The sequence below is a fragment of the Pieris napi genome, chromosome 5 (genome assembly GCF_905475465.1).
Source record: "Pieris napi chromosome 5, ilPieNapi1.2, whole genome shotgun sequence".
NCBI lineage: Eukaryota > Metazoa > Arthropoda > Insecta > Lepidoptera > Pieridae > Pieris > Pieris napi.
This window is the reverse complement of record NC_062238.1, coordinates 3,278,691-3,292,423: the sequence shown is the minus strand read 5'-3', so window position 1 is coordinate 3,292,423 and position 13,733 is coordinate 3,278,691. Positions and strand designations below refer to the sequence as shown.

The 13,733-nt window shown below is 31.3% G+C and overlaps 4 protein-coding genes across 5 annotated transcripts; 2 read left to right on the top strand and 2 right to left on the bottom strand.

The window, feature by feature from the left end:
• The first annotated feature begins 795 nt into the window (after positions 1–795).
• On the top strand, positions 796–4,024 carry LOC125049564 (leucine-rich repeat protein soc-2 homolog). Its single transcript, XM_047648934.1, has one exon. It carries the CDS (start codon positions 1,174–1,176, stop codon positions 2,866–2,868), a length of 1,695 nt encoding a protein of 564 aa, XP_047504890.1. The 5' UTR covers positions 796–1,173; the 3' UTR covers positions 2,869–4,024.
• Positions 4,025–4,632: 608 nt separating this feature from the next.
• On the bottom strand, positions 4,633–7,300 carry LOC125049293 (ras-related C3 botulinum toxin substrate 1). The gene is made up of 6 exons (XM_047648433.1): positions 7,141–7,300; positions 6,928–7,043; positions 6,669–6,818; positions 6,267–6,349; positions 6,031–6,191; positions 4,633–5,804 (listed from the first exon to the last, which is right to left on the bottom strand). The coding sequence occupies exons 2-6, from the start codon at positions 7,041–7,043 to the stop codon at positions 5,727–5,729; spliced, it is 588 nt and encodes a 195-aa protein (XP_047504389.1). The 5' UTR covers positions 7,141–7,300; the 3' UTR covers positions 4,633–5,726.
• A 158-nt stretch (positions 7,301–7,458) lies between these two features.
• Positions 7,459–12,913, top strand: LOC125049292 (testin). 2 transcript variants are annotated; one of them, XM_047648431.1, is made up of 6 exons: positions 7,459–7,680; positions 7,934–8,063; positions 8,462–8,614; positions 9,105–9,184; positions 10,033–10,191; positions 10,653–12,913. In XM_047648431.1, the coding sequence occupies exons 2-6, from the start codon at positions 7,934–7,936 to the stop codon at positions 12,201–12,203; spliced, it is 2,073 nt and encodes a 690-aa protein (XP_047504387.1). In that variant the 5' UTR covers positions 7,459–7,680; the 3' UTR covers positions 12,204–12,913. The 2 variants fall into 2 exon arrangements, with proteins under 2 accessions (XP_047504387.1, XP_047504388.1); XM_047648432.1 differs by lacking the exon at positions 7,459–7,680 and adding an exon at positions 8,190–8,210 and having other exon boundaries at positions 7,951–8,063.
• Positions 12,907–13,701, bottom strand: LOC125049294 (prefoldin subunit 6). The gene has a single exon (XM_047648435.1). The coding sequence runs from the start codon at positions 13,590–13,592 to the stop codon at positions 13,224–13,226; it is 369 nt and encodes a 122-aa protein (XP_047504391.1). The 5' UTR covers positions 13,593–13,701; the 3' UTR covers positions 12,907–13,223.
• Between the last annotated feature and the right edge of the window lie 32 nt (positions 13,702–13,733).

Genomic DNA, 13,733 nt, shown 5'->3' with positions numbered 1-13,733 from the left:
TGCGCTAAGTCAGTGTTGTAAAAAAAATGTTGAATTTGTATGAATTGAGTTAGCAACCTCATTAATGTATAAATAATGTGGTAAACAATAATAATTGGTTGAAAACTTTTTACGCTTATTTTAATCATCAAATTATTTCATTAACATTTTTTTTATTGAAATAATAGAAAACCTTTAAAGAATATAAGGTTTTAACAAGCTAAATTAACAGTAAAATATTTAGTTTCATGTAAGAAGTTTACATCATTTACGTTTTGAGTAATATTTTTTAATGATTTCTAAAAAAAATATATACTTTTTCAAAACCATTGCAATTTTTTCTAAAGTATAATCCTGTAAAATTAATTTGTTTACAGATCCGAATTTTAAAATAAAATTGTATTCATATTTTAAATGTGGAATATAAAAAAAAGTAACTATTTATACCTTCATCCATACTAATATTTATTTTTTTTAGCAGTTTGAAATAACTTTAATTATTTTCAAAATCTACGACGAAACGAAAGCCTTACAAATTTTTCAACAATAAATAAGTAAATACTAACGAAAATTTCGATAAATGCCAACTTAAAGAAACATACTGGTCAATTTTCTGTCACTGTGTTGGTATTGTTTGCGAGAAGCACGCGAGAGCATTCGTTTTGAGAGTGCTCAATTGCGCGAAGCGTTGCTGTAGTTGGAACACTCAACGTTGAGCATTATGCCGCCAAATGCGCTCTAGTGCTGTAATTGGAAAACGCACTAGAGCTACATATCAGGAGGTCAGAATTGTTTTTCTATTGTCTACTTTAGTCAGTATAGTCTGTGGTGTAGTCTGCAAATGGCAATTTCAATATTCACGTATTTTTATTTGCATTTTGCAATCAATTTTACAAGTTCTCTATTGTAAAGCTCTCTTGGCATAATTCGTAAAAATAACGATTACGTCTTAATCACAGCTTAATCTCATGGTTTTAATATCATTCAGTAACCATAATTATTTAGACAATCTTCTTGAGGAAAAAATCGATTTTGCGAGATTTCCCATTGCTGTCGGCGGATATCTTAAATTTAAACGTAGGATATTTTTTATAATAGTAATTGGGAATTTGATATCAGATATTATTAATTTGTGGTTTACGCAGTGAAATGAAGTAAAACAATCTAGTGGCAGTAGCAAAATACAAGTGCGGAATGAATCTTGACAATTCATCGAGAGAGAATTCAGAAGCATTGGACTCCATTAGCACAGTCAGTCCCAGAGAAAAGTATCACGCAATGAAAGATAAAAAAATGTCCGTACCGAGTACAGAAGGAGCCCGCCCTAAAGTTGTAACAGTGAAGCACCCTGAATCAAATAAACCTAAGCCAACAGCCAAGAAAAATAAACCTATTCAAGCTGATTTAGACGTAATTAAAGAGTTTGTCAGATGTCGTGATGAAGGGCTTAAAAGGCTTGATCTCAGTAAATCATCTATTACCTCTTTACCACCCAATGTAAGAGATTTGACTCATCTGGTTGAGTTTTATTTATATGGTAACAAGTTAGTTGCATTGCCTGCAGAATTTGGCTGCTTGACTAACTTACAAACGCTAGCATTAAATGAAAACTCATTGACAAGTCTGCCTGATTCTCTCGCTAACTTACGATCATTAAAAGTTCTTGATTTAAGGCACAATAAGTTAAATGATATTCCAGAGGTAGTCTACAAATTGACATCATTGACAACATTATTCTTGAGATTTAACAGAATTAAAGTTGTTGGAGATGGCATAGAAAGTTTGATTAATCTAACCATGTTAAGCTTACGAGAAAATAAAATAAAGGAATTGTCATCAGGAATTGGCAATTTGGTCAATTTAGTTACTTTTGATGTTTCACATAATCACCTGGAACATTTACCTAAAGAGATTGGTAATTGTATAAACTTGAGCACATTAGATCTGCAGCACAATGAGTTATTGGATATTCCAGAAACTATTGGTAATTTACAATCCTTAACCCGTCTTGGCCTAAGATATAATAGACTCACCTCAATTCCATCAACTTTGAGCAATTGTGTACACATGGATGAATTTAATGTAGAAGGAAATTCTATTTCACAACTGCCAGATGGACTTTTATGCAGCTTGACAGAACTTACTAATATTACTCTATCAAGGAACTCGTTTGCCAGTTATCCCTCAGGGGGCCCAGCTCAATTTACAAATGTTTTTTCTATTAATTTAGAACACAATCAAATTGATAAAATACCATATGGTATATTTTCAAGAGCCAAAAATTTAACTAAATTAAATATGAAAGAAAATCTTTTAACCTCCCTTCCCCTTGATATTGGGACTTGGTCAAATATGGTGGAATTAAATTTGGGCACTAACCATCTCACAAAATTACCTGATGATATACAATGTCTTCAAAATTTAGAAGTATTAATTTTATCAAATAATCTTTTAAGGAGAGTCCCACCTAGTATTGGAAACTTGAGAAAGCTTAGAGTCCTTGATTTGGAAGAGAACAAATTAGAAGTATTACCAAATGAAATTGGATTCTTACATGATTTGCAAAAGTTGATAGTTCAGTCTAACCAATTAACAACTTTACCTAGATCTATTGGTCACTTGGTAAACCTTACTTTTTTGAGTGTTGGTGAAAATAATTTGCAGTATTTGCCTGAGGAAATTGGCACCCTAGAGAATCTTGAATCACTGTATTTAAATGATAATCCAAATTTGTGTAATTTGCCATTTGAACTGGCTTTATGTATTAGTTTGCAAATTATGAGTATTGAGAATTGTCCGTTGACATCAATTCCACCTGAAGTTGTTTCCTCTGGACCCTCTTTAGTTATTCAATACTTGAAATCTCAAGGACCATACAGAGCCATGTGATATGAGGAAGATGAATATTTGCCCTCTTCATCTGGCACTGAAATTTCTTAACTTTGAACAGTATGTAGCCATAGGTCAAGTCTTAATCCAATTGATAAATGGCTCTTATTCCTGCCAGAATAAATGATAATAGTAACTTACTTTTATTTAATACCTACAAGTTAGTAGGCATTGGGTATTACAATATGTGCTCTTAAAGTTTTGTGTAATGCCGGTATTACAAAATTGTATTGAATCCCTAGTTATTTAATTCTGTTTTAATCCAATTTAATCCAGTGGCCAAAATAAATGGTTTTATTTTATTCATAATTACATAAGATTATAATATTTATTCTTCAATGTAACCTAATGTTTAAATGTTTTAACTGTATTTGTCAATGTGTAAGATGTAAATGTGTTGAATGTATTTTTTTATTATAAAACATCGTTAGATGTATATGTGACAGACAAATGCCATGAAATTATTTTTTCTCTTGTAATAAATATACATTTTCTAATAGTCACAGTAAATTTTAATATTCACAGGTACTAAATTTATAGTTTAGGGATATTATTAATACACCCATTGTTTCTCCTCTAGAAATTAATGACTAGAAAATGTATAAACTTTTATTATTATTGTTAGATAATAATATTCATAATATTGTGTAATCATATCCTGTATGATTTAAAATTTGGCAAAAGGATCTCATTACTTAACAGTATTGGTCAATGTAATGCTTTTTTCTATTAATTATATAATTGGCATACTTATATAATGTTAAAGTATATATTATATAAATTTTAAACAATTATAAATCTTTAAGCTGTTACTAATAATTATCTATACTTTATATCTTCCATGTTACTCCTCAACGTGAATGTTTGTCATTATCAGTGTTGTTTGTAAAAATGTTGCATTTACTATTTTTATGTTTATATAAACTTTGTTGTAGGTAAGTATGAACTTCTATGCTCACAAATAGTCTTTAATTTTTATACAATTTTTCAATACATAGGTACCAGGTTAGTAGGTTAGGGTGCGTCCACATCTGGCGAATGTGTAGCTCGCGAGCCGTTTGCGAGCTGCGCGCGTGCAGTCACGGCAGTGGTTAGGTGCGCCTCTTTAGCTCAACTCATGCAAGGCTCGTATAAGGCGTGCGCGCACTCACTTACAGTTCCGTTTAGTGGCGTGGACGGAAGGAAGACGCGCGCCGTTTTCGATCAGCGCGCATGCTGATCGAATACGGCGCTTAGGTTGCGCGCGGGCGGCGGTTAAACAAATATGCACGCGCACAGCTCACGAGCTGCACATTCGCCAGATGTGGACGCATCCTTATATTGTGCGAAAGAACAACCAGCAAAGCTTGATAGAAATACGCTCCAAATTAGTACGTCGTCGGCCAATGAGTCATTAAAATGTTTAGCACATAATTGCGATTGTTCCATAGAATGGTTTGAATTTTTAAATGTTTTAACTATGACCGTATATAATTGTTGATTGCGCTCTAATAAACCGCTATTTAATTAATATCAATTAGTCATGCGCATGCAATTTAAAAATTTTGGCTGACAATAAACTACATGTTTGGTATTTCAATATTGCAGCCTATTTGTCACTTATTAATAATTATTTATAAAATTTATTTGCATCTGTGTAAGATTTATGTACTCTTCAATGTGTTATAAATAAATATATACCAGAAATTTCGTTTAATAATTTTTAACACATTGCAATAATTACCTTTGTGGCTTTCATTTTGCAGCATACAAGAAAACAACAGGTAAATTCAATAATTTATAAAGTGCAGTTACACAAGTTTATAATATCGTTAGATTGCGCATTTGTTCTTACAATATAAATAATTGAAGTTATATACAAATATATTATTTTGAAGCATCACCTGTAATACAAAGCAATCTATAATATATCTAAAGAACAATAATCGTTGCGTTGCAGTTATCGCACTTATTCAACCTAAGCTTACATACAAAAATATTCACCCTAATAAATCGCTATAAAACACACAATACATCATTTGCCTGCTTAGACAATATGAATAAATTCAATACAAAATTCGAGAAAATGAGACAAAAATACTAGAATAAATATAAGTTTAAACCAACTTTACAATCTATACATCTTACAAAAACTTAAATTATTGATGGTTTTAATTTGTCGCACTACACATTATTTAGTGGAATTTAAGATGTATATCAGTTGTAAGTCTTTTTAATAAAATATCCAAAATTTGTGTCACCTTTAAATCACTAAACTTAAAGCTTTAAAAATGCTATTAAATGCTGCTGATTTTGATTACATGTAAAGAAATCATTAATGCAACTAATGAAGGTTACTATTTGTGTTTGTTTACAATATTAATATTTTACTAGCATCTATTATCAGTCCTTATTAAAAAATTACATACATAATATCATGAATATTTTTCAAAAACCTTTGAATATCATCATTGAGGTTCATAAGTGTAATTATACAAAAATAACATTGTCACTCAATAATATTCAACAGTAACAATTTGTTTCCAACCATGGGTCCAGTTATCTAACATTAAGTTACAAATCAAACTTATACCTAGTCATAAATCTTTGGCATATCTATTTAAGACAGAAATGAATATATACATATGTATACAAGTATTAGAGATGTACATATTGTGATGATCACTTTGTAAACCTGGAAACAGTATGGCACATAACATTAGAAAAAAAAATCATATCTACATAATTTCCATTGTAATATTTGTAAATCAAGGTTTTTTACTTAATGTTTTTAAATTGGTATAGAAACACATTATTACTGTCACCTTGAGATTCCTGCATATAAATGTGACATTATTTTGCCTTTTTGTGCATCATATTTACATGATCAGACACTTCCTTTGATGTCTTTTCTGAGGCTCGGGTCTTAATACAGCACGAACAGCTTCGTCAAACACCTGAAATGTTAAAAATGTTTATCTCAAAAACAACTTTACACCAAATTAAATTCTATGTGAAAATTTTCAAACTTTAACTGCCTTCATTGTCAGTAGTATAAAGACAAAACAGCTTTAATGTCAATATACACATTTTAAAACTTTATAATATGAATTTAATAAAATAAGTACCAGGTGGTGTCCATTTTCATTTGATTTTTCATCATAGTCTCAAATTAAAAATTACCTGCTTAAGCCCACGCTGAGTCAATGCTGAGCACTCCATATATTTTACAGCTCTTATTTTATTTGCGAGCTTTTGTCCTTGTTCTCTTTTCAGCGGTGACATTCCTTGCTCTGAGAGCAAACTCAAAGTTTCACGGTCATCCCTTAGATCTATTTTTGTACCTAATAAAAAATATGTTTTATAAGTATAATGGGTGTTACTGCAAATTTTATTTTACACAAATAGTCAATACTTACCAACTAAAATAATAGGGGCATCAGGACAGTGATGTTTAATTTCTGGATACCATTTTGAGGTCACATTCTCATACGATGATGGACTGTAATAAGAAAAACATTTAAACCACTAATGTTTAGCTAATTGTGTTTATTGTACAAACAACAAAACGGTTCAATTGTACTAAATAGGGTCTCTACAGATAGACAGATTGAATCTGTTTGTCAGGTGCCATTTTATAATACATACTCAAATAGGTAAAAAATTCAGTTTAGAATTTGCTGACTGAAAAGAATTCCTGAATTATGAAATATGATTAATAAGGATTAAGAAATATGCAACGAGTAAAAAAATTTTAACTAAATAGAAATATACTATTTATACTATAAATATATATGATAAGTAAAAATATAAACAGATACCTTGTAACACTAAAACAAATCAGAAACACATCTGTCTGAGGATAACTTAATGGGCGCAGTCTATCGTAGTCTTCTTGACCAGCTGTATCCCACAACCCTAACGACACAGCAACACCATCCACCACCATAGGAGCGGAATAGTTGTCAAATCTACAAAAACGTCATATGTTGAGTCATGGTACCTTAATTTTGTACTTAATAGGGATCGAAGACAGCAATTTAAACATTTAAGTCCGAATGTTTATATTCGTAGACTTACACAGTAGGTACATATTCTCCGGGAAAGCTGTCAGTCGTGTAAGATATTAGCATACAGGTCTTTCCCACTGTTCCATCACCAACCACCACACACTTAATAGGTCTTCCAGAAGACATCTGAAAGAACGTAAATTTATGGTGAAAAATAAAAACCAGAATATGACTCACTAAAAGTGGGCACCAAAGTCGAGTCTAAGCAAACAAAAAGCTTCACCTTAAATTTGAGCTTAGTTATAAATTGTTTCTTTTATCAAACTATTTTGTGTTATATATCTGCGGTATTTTGGATTGACTTAAACTAATCTAACAAATAAAAAGCGTAGAATCCATATCCATCCCGAGGAAACACATTGATAGATAAATAATTAATTACCAGATGCAAAATATTAAATTATTTTCTAATTTGCCAGACTAAAAAATTTATCGTGCTACTAAAGATTGAGGGTTATCTGTTTATTGATCTCGTTTTTAAAACTGACAGTCATACTGTCAAAGGCTTAGTCAGACTACAGACTGCTCACTGCAGTAGCAGACCGCAGTGTGCATTTTTGATTCTATTTCTAATTTCTATGCAACTTCATAATCATAGAGTATAGTAATATAGGGGGAATAATCATAAATGTTCATAATCTTGAACGTTCTCCCATGTCCACTAGTGTATCATTGATCATTCCATTATTTCCAGTTTAAACAAATATTTTTATTATTTGTGTGATTATTTTTTTCTTTTTGTTGTTTTATGGTTTTTTAAATCGTAAGTTTATATTTTTGTGTAAATTTAATATCGAGTAATACAAAAACCAACATTATCGTAAGCATCGCGATAAAAACACTATCAACAAAACTATCGATGTTATTGATTAAACAATAATTAAATTTGTCGTTACATTTAACGGAATGGGTGAAACCTTACTGAACTGTCGTTCACGGTTCATCTTTCAAGTTTTATGAATCTATTAAGCTTGCGTACTGACGATACAATTATCTATTTTTTTTATTATTATTAGATGAGTGAATCATGTGTGGAAACGCCTGAAGCACCAGCTTGGTTATCCAAGCTTGAGAGCCAGAGAGAAAAACTAAGTAAAGCTAGATTAGGACACGACAGTGGTGCTGGAGCTCCATGCAATTCTTGTGGTAGTTATTAAACATTTTGTCTCCACTGAATCCAAATACCATTCCTCTTTTTGTGGATGATACATACTGAATTTGAATGAATATTAATTTAATTTTTACATTTAACCATTACATTTGTGTGTCTAGATTACTGGAATTAAGTGATTAGTAAGTAACTTTAGTCAATAATACGGAAATAGCATTTTTATTCAGCCTTAAATACATTTTATGTAGAAACCTTACATTATGTAGATTTTTGTTAATAGCTCATTATGTTTTTCCACGCCAATATTTAAGTTTGTTAGATTTAAAATATTGTGTTGTTCTTTAGTATGTGTGCTTGCTAAGTGATCAATGTTTATCTAGATTAATTATATAATTCTATTTATACCTATAAGATATACTATTATATTTTTCAGGATCGTCATGTCCAGGATTAGATCTTCATTTCTGGAGAAAAGTGTGCCGAGCATGTCACTGTAGTAAGGATGTACATGATGTTCAAGATGATGATTTATCTGGATGGGCCCAGTTTGAACTTCTTGGTACAGCTAAACCTAAGAAGGCTTCCTGTAAGTTCTATGAACTTCTCTTTTACTAAGCACTAGAAACTCAAACTCTCAAACTTTAGTATCAAAGGAAAGTCAATTCAATTTCTATTTTCTGTACTCATTGCACATAAGGGTTGGACATGAGCTCTTAAAGCTCTTCCATGTCACTTAAATGATCTTAAATACTATAATCTATTATAACTACTTCATTAGTTCTTTTGCCTTTAGATTTGTAGTGAAAATATTTTTTTTTACATAACAATTAATATTTCAAAACTTTTGATCTGTATGTAGTAACAGCACTAAGTATTTTGAGTATGTTATAGGATTATTAGATTACTTTATGGGTTAATGTCAATTGTTAAGCAAGGTTGTGCAGCCTTCATGTTATAATTAATTTGCTCCACATAGTTTTGCCTAAGAGTTTCCACTCTTAAAATGATTAATAAATATAAACAGGTATATTAGGTAGTATAGGTTTTGTTCTCAAAATATTTTCTAATCTTTCCAGTGCCTCTAATAAAAATTCGTGGAGTCACAGACAAGCCTGTTAAACTTGACTGGGTTCCTCCTAACGCTTCAACTGAATTGGTATGTATGGTTCAATAATGTAAATTTACGATTAATTTAACTTGACGATTCAAAAGTGTACTTGGTTACCCACTTGAATAAAGATATTTTGAGTTTGAGTTTGAGTTTAATAAAATCTTAAAGCAACAACTCTTGCCCTGTTTTTGTTATTGCACAATACACATTTGATTTGTTACAATTTTTTCTGTTGTTGTTATCTATGGATATTTTGTTATGTATAGATATTTCCAATAAGTATTAGATAAGTTATCAGAATCCTGATAATATTGTATGAAAGTACATTATTAAATTTCATAATCATACATTTATTTATAATTATTGTCTTTTAAATGCAAGGTTTTTATATTTATTAGTTAATTAATAGTAATCATCAAAGTATTGTTATTATTCTCCACCTTTTTACTCTCAACCCTAAGATTGAGCATTCAATTCACAGCTGAAAACTGAACTTTTTGTTTGTAATTAGTACTTGCCCCTAAAAATAACTAAGAAAGTCAAGCACAGAAGACCAAAATAATTCTATAATAATTCTATAATCAAGAATGAAATTGGAGGCCAAAACCCATATAGGGGTTTAGCACCACTGCCTTATTATAATATGTATTTAGCTTCATTAAATTTTTGGTTATTATGATGTGAATCTTGAGGCAATTAAACTTCCTTATACTACAGCAACAAGATGCCTAAAGTAAATTAAAGATTTTGAGTTTTGCAAAGGGTAATATAAATGCAGGTACTGAAACATAGAACTACCTACTTACCTAAACATGAAATGTATACTAGCTGTGTAAAAAATTTAACAATAATTCTCTTATAGACTCAATGTCTCTATGATTGTTATGACTTAGGTGTCAGAATACATGTCGTGCCTTGGACCACTGGCCCCTGTGTCCGGCAGTGATGCCGCTCGTAAGCGTCGAGCACAACTCCGGACCCAACTCCCACCGCACGATGTGGCACCAGCCGCTAGACATCATGCAAGTGACCAGGAAAAATCTGAACATACTGTATGTACTTATTGTAATACTGAACTGTGTATATCTTACACAAACAGAATTTTCAATTTGAACCATTTGTTTTTGAGATTAGTACCTTTCACCTAACATACAAATTTTAGATTTATAATAATTAAACTATTATTATAAATCTAAAATTTGTATTTGTTGTTGTTGGACAGATTTCGCTTTTATTAATTTGGTGAAATATTTTGTACTAAATCCTATTCCTGCTAATACTTAGTTTCCAGGAACAATTTCCAGTTTAGTCATATTCTGACTGGGACTGTTGTAATAGAATTTGTTTCAAGTAATTTCTTCCAGGTGTCTAACAACTTCCAACCTATAAATTTATTAATTAAATTTTCGTTTCATTATTATTATGCATATACACTCAGTATGTATAAGATAATTGTGAAAGTTTAATTAATAATGTATGGTACATAAGTGAATATCCAATTTCTCTGTTTTAGGAATACATCACCCGTATCAAGGATCATGTGGTGGGCATGGGCAACGTCGTCAGGGTCGGCCCCTTACAAAGCGCCGAAATATGTTCAGTTGAAAATAGCAAGGTACATACTGCACCGAAATCCTATGCCCTGCCATTAAAAATATCCAACATATCTAGGGGTGTCAAGTATAATATTGTTCCCAAAAATGCATCTGATAAAAAACTTGTATTGGATTCCCAAGGTAATGTTGTAAGTGCCGCCAATTTGCCAGATTATAAGTCAAGCCCCATACTTAGCCGTATTGTCAAAGATAAACTCCATATTATGCGAATTGAATCTGATAGAATTAAGAGCGCTGTTGAACATGGCCCTGTATATGATAAGCTTTTGAAGAACCTGAGTGATCTTAACTTGCCAGTGACAAATGATGTCTACTTGCAACCTATCAAGTTATTCCGAGATGAATATAATAGAAACCCTGAATTCAAGGAGGAAGTGAATGAGTTTGCCCAAAAATCACTGGGGGCTCAAATGATACCTGACTTATCAGTCATAAACAACAATATAATGGGAACAGCCAAACTCCTTGATAGTAGATTGCAAAAGGGAACAATTTTTGCTCCAAATGGAGAAATTTGGAGTTGGAAACAAGAACCAACAACACCTGAACTTAGTGGTACTCTTTGTTCTACAAAAATAAGTCCTCAGTACTCTACAACAATGAAACCTTTGAACCAAGTAGAGCCACAGCAAACAGCTCCTTTGAGGGAATATGTCAGGAGCCACTCAGAAGAAGATGCACCTCCACCACTGCCAAATTACAATACACACCCTGGAAACATGCCTAATACTTTCACAGACATGCACTCAGATGTGCCCATACAAGTTGGGAATTATATGGAGCAACTTGATCCTATTATGACTCAATTTGCTGATATGTCACTTAATCCAGCCGAAGTTGAGTTTAACAGGAAACTATATAATGAGGGAGTGCCTTGCCAGCGTTGTGAAAAGCCTATGTTCGCGGGTGAGGTAGCAGTGAAAGCGGAACGGGCAGGCCAAGACGCCATCTGGCATCCACAATGCTTCACTTGCTGCAAATGTGGTGAACTCTTGGCAGATCTAGTGTACTTTTACTACAAAGGAGAGATATATTGTGCTAGAGACTTGGCGAACGTTCTTGAAATACCACGTTGCGCCGGTTGTGATGAATTGATATTTACTAGACCTTACACGGCTGCCGAAGGACGGGCTTTTCATGTGCAGCACTTTTGTTGCTATCACTGCGATGCCCCTTTGGGGGGAAAGAAATATGTACCAGATGATAAAACAGGATTGCCAATTTGTTTAACCTGTTATGATCAATTTTATGCCGAAAGATGCCGCGCCTGTGGGGGTGTAATTGGTCCAGAACAACAAGGTGTGTCATGGGGTAACATGCATTGGCACGCTAATTGCTTCATATGTTCAGGAAGAATGTGTGGGAAAAGTTTGTTGAGCGGCCGTTTTGTTGTGAAACAGGAGATGCCTTTCTGTAGTGTACCATGTGTACAAAGTAAAATTAAGTGAGATATAGAGAGTTTTGTATAAACAGTTTTTATATTTACATAATATACAATATATAATTCTAGGTATACTTAAATAATAATTTTATATCTTAGCATCTATTTGTTGGACCGAATTCACATAGTTTATAAAAAAACTAAACCAGTTTTTTTATAATTCGGTCCATTTTTTTATAATAAAGTACTGATTCTAAATTTAATAAATCATACATAATATGCTTTACAATTTGATAACCCAAACAAATCTATTCCATTTGTGTAATTTAATAAGTATTATAGTAATATAAAGATGGATTTATAGGTTTAGATAAAGATATTATATATAAGGATACCATAATATGTAGTACCTCTAAGACAATTGGTAATATGGGAACAACAATTTAGGATAAGTATTATATTTTTACAAATATATATAATAGAACATTGTGTGTTGTGATAATCATAGATGGGAAAATTTTATATTTAAAAAAAATTTTTAATCATAATACTGTTAATTTATGAAAAAGGTTTATCTTTAAGCTTGAAATAAGTTAAAAATTTGGCCATTATGATACTAAATATGTTATTTATATGTACTTTAATTTATGTTGTAATGTAAAGTATTATAATATGTGATAACTAATCAGACATAACAGGACATTCTATCTTGTGCCATTGAATGCATTTATACTTATATTTATAAAACAGTAAAAAATAAAACAAATAAATTACTTACTAAATGTTTTATTTAAATTATTAACATTAATTTTAGACAAATAATGGTATAAATTGTACCAGAAAAACAATATAATATCTTGTAAGTTGTGTTAATACATGCCTTTTTTTATAAGTTTCTTTGCAACTATGTCATTAGAGGAATTGATCACTTTGATTTGACTGGTTTTATATAATAATTATTTTGAAAGAAACTTATTTTTTACTACTTCCTAGAACTCCAAATAAGGAAAATGACGTGAGAATACCACATTAATAGATACAATATAATTCTATAGTTTAATTTTATAGTTTATCATAAGATGTTGATTTAAGCTGAAATTTTTAAATTGCCAAGATTATTTCTAAGCTTATTAACATTTTCTTGGATTGCCTCTTGCTTGTTCTCTAATGCGGAGATGTGAACATCTGTTCTTTTAATTTCTTTGCTTATGTATTCCATTCGTTTAGCTACATTTTGTCTTGCGTCTTCCAATTCTTGTTTAACTAATACGGGCCCAATAAGTTTATATACCTCAGAATCTTTCTTTAAGAGCGCTAACTCTTCTTTAACAGCTTTGTTTTCATTTAATTGACCGTCTAGTTGCTGCTTTTGCGAAACTGCCTTCTGATATTCCTTTTGAAGGCTATTAAACACTTCGAGTTCCTTTTGCAATTTCTTTTGAATTTCTGCAGCCATATTGTTTTAAATTCTTTTAAAATATAAAAAGCTACTAAAGAGAAATTTGTAGATTTAACTTTGAGGTTATATTTAGTATTTTAGTCTAGTTTTTGACGGATTAATGATGATGATGACAATTGACAAATCTTTTGATATTTT

Coding starts and splice junctions, on each gene's coding strand:
- LOC125049292 (XM_047648431.1), top strand. CDS start 7,934: ATGAGTGAATCATGTGTGGAAACGCCTGAAGCACCAGCTTGGTTATCC. Junction 8,064..8,461: donor AGCTCCATGCAATTCTTGTG/GTAGTTATTAAA, acceptor TATATTTTTCAG/GATCGTCATGTCCAGGATTA. Junction 8,615..9,104: donor TAAACCTAAGAAGGCTTCCT/GTAAGTTCTATG, acceptor TAATCTTTCCAG/TGCCTCTAATAAAAATTCGT.
- LOC125049293 (XM_047648433.1), bottom strand. CDS start 7,043: ATGTCTTCTGGAAGACCTATTAAGTGTGTGGTGGTTGGTGATGGAACA. Junction 6,350..6,668: donor ATTTGTTTTAGTGTTACAAG/GTATCTGTTTAT, acceptor TTCTTATTACAG/TCCATCATCGTATGAGAATG. Junction 5,805..6,030: donor CTCAGCGTGGGCTTAAGCAG/GTAATTTTTAAT, acceptor TTAACATTTCAG/GTGTTTGACGAAGCTGTTCG.
- LOC125049294 (XM_047648435.1), bottom strand. CDS start 13,592: ATGGCTGCAGAAATTCAAAAGAAATTGCAAAAGGAACTCGAAGTGTTT.
- LOC125049564 (XM_047648934.1), top strand. CDS start 1,174: ATGAATCTTGACAATTCATCGAGAGAGAATTCAGAAGCATTGGACTCC.